This window comes from Amblyomma maculatum, chromosome 6 (assembly GCF_055883805.1).
Source record: "Amblyomma maculatum isolate TAMU_Amacu chromosome 6, ASM5588380v1, whole genome shotgun sequence".
In the NCBI taxonomy this organism is placed as follows: domain Eukaryota; kingdom Metazoa; phylum Arthropoda; class Arachnida; order Ixodida; family Ixodidae; genus Amblyomma; species Amblyomma maculatum.
Window position 1 is genome coordinate 96,617,075 of NC_139349.1, and position 7,958 is coordinate 96,625,032.

Genomic DNA, 7,958 nt, shown 5'->3' on the forward strand with positions numbered 1-7,958 from the left:
TTATCACTACCTTGGTTGCGGCACACAGTTGTAAAATACGAGAAAGAGTGGCTGCGGAGGTCTTAAAGTGCAAGGCGCGTGCGACTCTAAAGGCACGTTGAAGAAAACATGCCTCATTTCGACAGAGCAAGAAATGTGGAAATATTCTGCGTTTCTCCGTCTCCGCTTCCGAGGACCACTTGCCACTCGTGCGGGGCCTATTACACAGTAAGCACCGGTCCACCGTTCTACGATAACCCGGGAACCGAGAAACTGAGATTTCCTCATTGTTTATCGAACATCCTTTTCAGATTTGAAGCTCTGGCGCTTCCACCAACTCTTGCGTGATCGGAACATGACAAAGGCTTCGGCTCCTTTGTCTCTGCTTTTGTGTCAGACATGGCCACTGAGTTAACTTCACCACATACGATAACGGAATTGTGAGACATGTTTTGCGAGTGACGCGATCCCCAGCGCAGCCGCACAAGGACAACGCCGATCGACACCCTCGCTGGGGTCGCTCCGTCGTCGCTGGCCTTGAAGACGGGACTGCGCTGATCACAAGCGGAGATTGGCCGCATGGCGGCGGCGGCGACTCCATCTGCTCAGAACGTTCCGCGGAGTGCGAAAGTTTATCTAGTACATCCAGACAGCAGGAGAAGAATAGCAGAAAAAATAGAGGAGGGGGACATTTCTTTTTTTTTTTTCCAATTCTTTTTCCTTCGACTGGTGCGCAATGCGGTTGTGAGAGTGAAACCTGATTGGCTGAGAGTGACGCGAGATGTTGGCGTAGCGCACCGGATCGGACGACGAAGCTTGCTTGAAGCGCCAGCGACCAGCGCCGCACACGTGCCAACCCAACGGCAGGTCGACAAGACCGGCAGCATCTGCTCCTCGACAGGAACGTTGGCGTTCGGATACACCACCTCCGTGAGTACAGTGCATGTCTTCCATACATGTCTCTGAGATTTTTAGCCAAAAGTGCAGGCAGCTACTTCTCTGTTAGGCCGTTTGTTAGTAACTGGACTAACTACGCGAGATTTGGTTTCGAAAGAGCGTAGCAACCAGAGTGAATAATAATGGCGGTGCGCTGTGAGCTGCACTGGTGCTAACAAAATCCGTGGCACAAATCCAGAATATCCAAAAATTCCCAATTTACGTTGCCTTTAGTATGGCACGAGATCGAGATGTACTGATGACCTGTCCAGGATCGACATATCACCAAATCGAACTTCATAATCTGGTTTTGCCATAATCCCCCCGATCGATACCGGCCCGTGGCAGCGGGAGGAGTTTCGCTATACTCCGGCTGCCATCGGGCTCAACGTTGCCATATGGCGGGGCCAAAGACAAAAGTATAACAGGCAGTGAGCATGTCTAAGTAAGGAAGTACCGCATGCAGTGCTCAAAAGGGAAGTCAGCTTCTGAAATTTTAATCCTAAAGCTATCACATTACAGTGCAGATAGACCAAATTATATAGGTCAAATTACCATGGGTTCCGATCGGACAAGGATAACAAACACGTGGCTCTTACCGCATCTTTCAGAGGTTCCATCAGTGTTATTCCCAAAAGCTGAGTAGTAGACAAGCGATATATTCCATCATTCAGAGCCTTTTCATCTAGCTAAACGCGACTGAATCAAAGGTAGTTCAGAGACGTTTCCTTTGTCTGAAGAAGAAAAATATGCCTCGCTAAATGGCCAAAACATACTAAACCGTGGTCTCATAACGCCAATGTCCTAGAAATATTGCCAATTGTACTCGTTGATTACGGCTTACAGCAAGGATATAAAACAATCATATTCATTCCCTTGTATCACTTTGTGCTTACTCAGTGATCTCTGATTACAATTAACAGCCTGTAAACGCGTAGCGATTGACTGTCAGTTATTTGAACAACTAGTTTATGGCTGCATCAGCTTTTCAACATAGCACGATTAGCATCAAAATGACGTCACAGTCCTGTCATGCATATTTTGTGTATTTGTACTGTTTCTAGGCATGTACAAGCTAAGTTATGAGGTAAATCAGTCCTCTGGGTAGTTCCGTGGTTCCAAATAAACGATCAGTCGCTCGCCACCTTCGCAAACGCACTTTAATGCCATCTCGACAGCTTCGACATTTCCAATGCGGTTGCGTGAAATGAGAGGGCAGGTGGGCAAACCCAGCAATTTAGATCATGAATGTAACAAGCAAGGCAACATTGTCTTTGGCCAAGTGATTGTTATCGCAGCTGCTTCTGTATTCAACAACCGCAGTTGGAGCTGCCGGAACTTCATTTAATTAAACTCCTAGCGTTCCATGAATTGAAATTATACTCGTTAGGGCAGGAAAATACCTGTTAATACGGGCGTTCTATAGAAAATTGGACAGCTGTGACCTTCTCTATCATTGTTCACACTATTCGAAATAGTAAAGAAAAAAAAGCAGAGAGTGAGAAATGAAAAAAAAAAAAGTACAATTCTCAAAACCATTATTTTTACCAATCAAATCCGCGATTTCCATATCCATTCTTTAATCAGTCCATGGCACGTCCGGAACTAAACCTTGTTTTTTCTTCCACGAGTGTGCGGAATCACCACCTCATATCTTCTTGCAGCTAGCGGATACGATGCTCAAGGTTTCGAGATTTAAACAAGGGTTTGTCAATTAAGGTAGGTCTTATTAAGTAGACAGGTTTTCGCTTATGAGGTGGTGCCGACGGCGACGAAACCATTTGGATTTGTTTTAGCTGTCCATGATGGCTGGAGGCGCAGAGCACATTCCGAAAGGCGGCAGCCGACTGCGTCACAGGCTCGCGAGCCGGCGAGTATGAGTCACGGTGATCCAATTTGGAAAGGCACGCACTGCAAAGAGATCTAAAGCATTTCTAGGCTCAGAAGTAACTCAAGGTTATCAGCTTATTTTCATGTTAAATTCATCAGATACTTTTTCCGGCATTGCATTCTTCGAGCGATGAAGAAGAAATCCTCCCCCTTTTTTTTTTTCTCTTTTCAATCATGAGACGGTTTCTCGGTTTCAACTCATTAGAAATATCTTTCAGAAGAGATTGCCTCAGGGTGATGGAAGAGAAGAAACGAGTAGCAGATGAAAACTTTAGAATTGAAAGGGCGATTTCTTTATTTCGTTGTGTACGTGACTTGAGACACACCCCTATTGGAAGTCAGTGCATGCGTTTAGAGGCGAGCACTTTCTGTCCACCGTTTGTTAGATTTCTTCTTCGCCCTTAATCGTTATTCAAGGACAGCGAAAACCGCATTGATCACAAAAGGAACGGCAGAGCACTCCTTTCAAAGTGCCACGGGGCACACGGCCATATATAGCTGTCAACTTCCACGTTTGCGCATGCGTGCGTGTTAAGATGACGTATCTAAACAAATCTCGTTCTCTGTTTTTCGCATAAAATTGAGAAGCCAATGCCAAGCGGAGCTAATTGTTATGCAGTGAGCGCTCCTTTCCAGCCTTTCTTTGGAAGTCTGTGCTCTTTGCATTAGGACTCGTAAAACTAAAAGTGCCAGGAAGGGTCGTAAAGGATGTTAGCACTGCCGATGATGGTTCCTGCCAGGACGTGGGACATACGGAGGCAACAATGGTTTAGAGCAATGGTAAGTTAGTCGTAGAAATCGAAACTTAGTTAAATACTAAAAAGAGAAGCTACATTTCTTACCCTTCAGTGAAATCTATTTCTTTCTAGACGATGTAATGTCTTCTGTAGAGTTCTTCAATTACAATATTTGGCTTTTGGTAATGCGATTAAGGCCATATTTGATTATAGGTATATGTTTGCAGCATAAGGGATTTTAGGAAAAGTAATGAAGTGCTAAAAAAAAACCTCTACTACATCTACAGAAATAAGGTTCAGCAATACTCAACCTTCATCACGCTCAGAAAATGCGACAGAACTTACTGAAATTGCCAACATTCTCAGACGTCGCATTAAGAATGTGCGTGGAAGCTTGGAATCGAATGCGAAACAAAAAAAAAAAGTGTTAGAAGACAATTGTTTTATTCCTTCGTCAATGCAGTGGTATATTATGAGGTACGAATAAAAAGATGATTCATACATGTAAAAGATTGGATCAATGGTTAATAGCCACATTCTTCTTGTTTTTCAGAAAATGCGGTCTTTCCTTGTCCTTCTACTGTTTGTTGTCGGTGAGTTCTGTTGTGCGCAACGGTTTCCTGCCAGCAATGTAATCCATACTGATCAATGTGAGTGATTGTGTCGTCAAAAGCGAAAACAAAAGTTCGAGAGTTGCGCATAATGATCTCGTTTCAATCCTATGCCGAAAACATGAACAGTTTGAGCTATTGAGTATATAAAAAGGATATAAGCATCTGAAAAGCCAGCTGACAACTACTGTGCAATAGATTGAAAACTCTTATACTTTTGCTGTTAAATTATCAGGGCATTATTTAATATAAGGTGCACCATGTAGGGCCTCATTTAAAAAGTCTACCAACGTCTACGCGGCATATCTGTTTTTCTTTTCATAAAATATATGCTAGAGACAGAGACATCCAGAGACATAAGTTTGTTTGTAACGCCTTAGCGCTGTGCTCTCTTGAGGCCCTAGTTAAGAGTAGAGAGTGACTTATAATACATTTTTTTATTTTTGTGCAACTTATAAAAGGAAATGGGCACCATAAACAGGCTCATGTTTGAAATATTTTGTACAGATTTGGGCGTGTATTTTTGGTATAACTGCTGGAGCTATCAAATGTCTCTACAGGAAATTTTGACGCAAAATAAAATTCATCTGGTTTTACATTTACAGCCATATTTCATCTTTTGCGCCGAAGAAGATAAAAATTCTAAGCTTAGTATAACTCCTCGAGCTATCAAGTGACTCTACAGAACAGTTTCACGCAAAAACATTTGGTCTGGTTTTTCATTTTCAACCATATTTAACCCTTTGCGCTGATGAAGAAGATAAAAATTCTAAGTTAATTCATAATTGTCAAATATCCACTAAAATCATTTATTGGGGCATACAACATTACAATATGCTAAAACACCTAAATTGCATTATTCAGGCTCTGAAAAATAAGTTTTATGCAAACAACACGACATGTATCATGAACGCCTTTGGAAATATATGAGCACTTCCAAGCCGCACCATTTACCAGTGGAGCCGTCTCAAGAAGCAGAAATATGCTTAAAACACGAGGCGCATTACAAACCAGCAACATTTTTTTCTTGGGTAACATTATTAAGCATGCCTTAAAGAAGACCTTGTAAGATCAAAGGGGCAACATATGACTGTCATTGTTCAAAGAAATGCCGAGATACTGGTATCAACATGAAATTTGCTCAGATCTTCCCGGTTCACAAAATAAGAAGTGGCGTATGAGCACAGTGTTTCGACCTTTTGTCTGCCTCTATTATCTGGTCTCGCGTATCACACGTTACAGCGTTAATACAAGACTAAAAATAGGCAGGTGTATGCCGGTATGGAAAATTTCGGAAGTAGATACGTACATCCGTAAGTGCGTACATTGTATTATATTTATAAAGCTGCACTAGAGTACCAGAAATTTTTATATCACTTACGTGGTCCTTCAAGTAACGAACGGCTAGCGGTAAAATTGATAACAGCTATGCTATTTGTTTACCTTTTTTTTAAATCTGTAACTGACACATTGTAATATTTCAGTTTAGAAGTCCTTGTATAGATGTAGGTGTCATTTAGCAAGAGCTTATTTATTCCAAGTGCGATACTTGCATTCTTCCGGGAATCATTTCTGTTAATCACTCAAGGAAAGCATGCGGTTATATTAGTATTTGCGTAGTCGATAAGAAGCAGCCACCAATACAAGGGGCCCTTTTGATGACAAAGTGAGTCACGGACGAATCCAACGTTTTACTATATATCCGCCTTTTCTAAAACGCAGCCTCTCAGACCACGACAGTGGACGAGGTCAACGACTACGTCGACGTCGTCCTAAGCGAGCTGTCGCAACACATACAGACGCCGTACAGGCCCAAGGACAGCTACAACAAGACAGTGGCGGGGCGGCCCGAGATATGGGCCTACTTCGGCGACATCTTCATCACCGGCTACAACAAGCTGGAGCGTGAGGGGAACTGCGCCCATGAAGAGCACTCGCTAGCCACCGGCATCACCATCCGGTGCAACCTGACCACCAAGGAACTGCGGGTGGACATCACAGGCACGCTCAAGCACTCCACGTACCCACCACGAGGGGTCCGCGCCAGCGGCGTGTTCACCAACCCGCACATAAGCATGAAGATCGCCGTCGAGCCATGGAAAGAGATGAACGTCACACTGCGTCTTCGCCTCTCAGTGCCACAGGTGAAGGTCGTTAATCTCGGCGAAGAATTCAAGTTCAACAGCATTCGGCTCGGCTATAGAGACGAGATCATATCCATCATCAGGAGCTCCACGCCGGACCTCGAGGAAGACATGAAGAAGGCTGCCGACAGCGAAATTATACCTTACAAGAGGAAGTGAGCGCTATTCTTCCCTGCTTCCAAGAACGTTGTCATGCTGTCATTCATCTTGAGCTGCGTTCACCCTATCACAATGCGTTATGTTTGTTTCCGAGCGTCTCAGGTGGACCTGGCATTGTCAGCAAGGGATGGCCACGGCACCAAAATCTGTGCTTCACAATGTGTGTCATTCACTACTAATTATACACAGGTGCATACATAAGGGACAGGAGTTGAAAATGTCACATGAATACACACGTTCTGCCGAATCTCAGGCAAATGACATAAGTTGTGTGGCGTTTTACGAATACCGTTGCTTAAGCTCAATGATTTAGAGTAGCACCTTATATGCGTCTTCTGTGAGAAACTCGGCGGTCTCGCCAACTAATTCTTTCCGCATCGCTTGCAAGTCTTGATTTGTTCAAGCAACCAGTTGGCAGGCCGTAATCGACTACAGTCATCATTGCTGCTAGCATTGCAACCAGATGTGGTACGGCCATAATTGCGAAAAGTGAGCTAACACAGACGCATATTGAACCACGTGCCACATTTATTGTATTGGACTCGTTACACTGAGTCAATCACAGAAATCGCAAATAAAGTCATATGTTACAACAATCTGTACTGCCCCGCTTGTGCTAACTTTGAACAGCGCCAAATATTTCTGGCATTGTATTTCTTGCATCTGTTAACGAAAAGTGGTATTAGAAGAGTTGAACTGATATTAAACATAATGAGCTAGTATATAAAAAGTCGTAAAGCGTAGATCCCGTTAAACAAAATCCGTTTTTACCTTTGCTTCAGGCGTATAGAAAAAGCGCCCAAAAGTAACGTATCGAGTCCACCTCCAGATTCTACAGACATTGCCAGCGTGGAGACTACGTGCAGTGCGTGCTGGCTATGCACACAAAATTATATTTTTTCTACAGTCTTTGTACTGCGTTAACGAGGATAGTTATACCGGATTTACCAGCGTTTTAGCGACAAAATGGTACCATGAATCACACAAAGAGCTCTATTTTGAGGCTTTAGTTGATATAGGATTAGAAGTCACATTAACACGGATCGAAATATTTCTTTGCCGGAACCATCAAGATGCTACCTCACTGAACGTCAACTCGCATGCTTCAATTCGCGTATCCCAACTCAACATGTTACTGCGTACGATTATTAAAGTGTATGATAGCGACACCAAACCTTTATAAAAGTGCTTCTGTTTAAAATTCTATCTGTATGTTTATTTTAGCAAGGAGGTAGAAACAAAACCGAAGGGAAGAGGCTTTCAAACCTGCAAACTTTGGCAAACAAACAAGCATAATAAGCGAACTAAGATCTAAAACATTCACGACTGAGAGAGCATTTATTCCATGACTATGCTACGCCTTCGAGTATTGACGGCGGTATGGGGACATTTCAGGGTCACAAGAGGACGAAGTAAGATGTTGTCGATTGGCGGATCTCCACAAACAACCATCCGCAAAAGGTTATTTGGCAAATGTATGTTACCTTTCAAAGCGCTTCTCT

At 43.2% G+C, this 7,958-nt stretch overlaps 1 protein-coding gene across 1 annotated transcript; it reads left to right on the top strand.

Moving 5' to 3' along the window:
* Window positions 1-785: 785 nt before the first annotated feature.
* LOC146186357 (uncharacterized) lies at window positions 786-7,059 on the top strand. The gene is made up of 3 exons (XM_084605662.1): window positions 786-909; window positions 4,096-4,135; window positions 5,876-7,059. The coding sequence occupies exons 2-3, from the start codon at window positions 4,099-4,101 to the stop codon at window positions 6,454-6,456; spliced, it is 618 nt and encodes a 205-aa protein (XP_084461788.1). The 5' UTR covers window positions 786-909; window positions 4,096-4,098; the 3' UTR covers window positions 6,457-7,059.
* The last annotated feature ends 899 nt before the right edge of the window (window positions 7,060-7,958 follow it).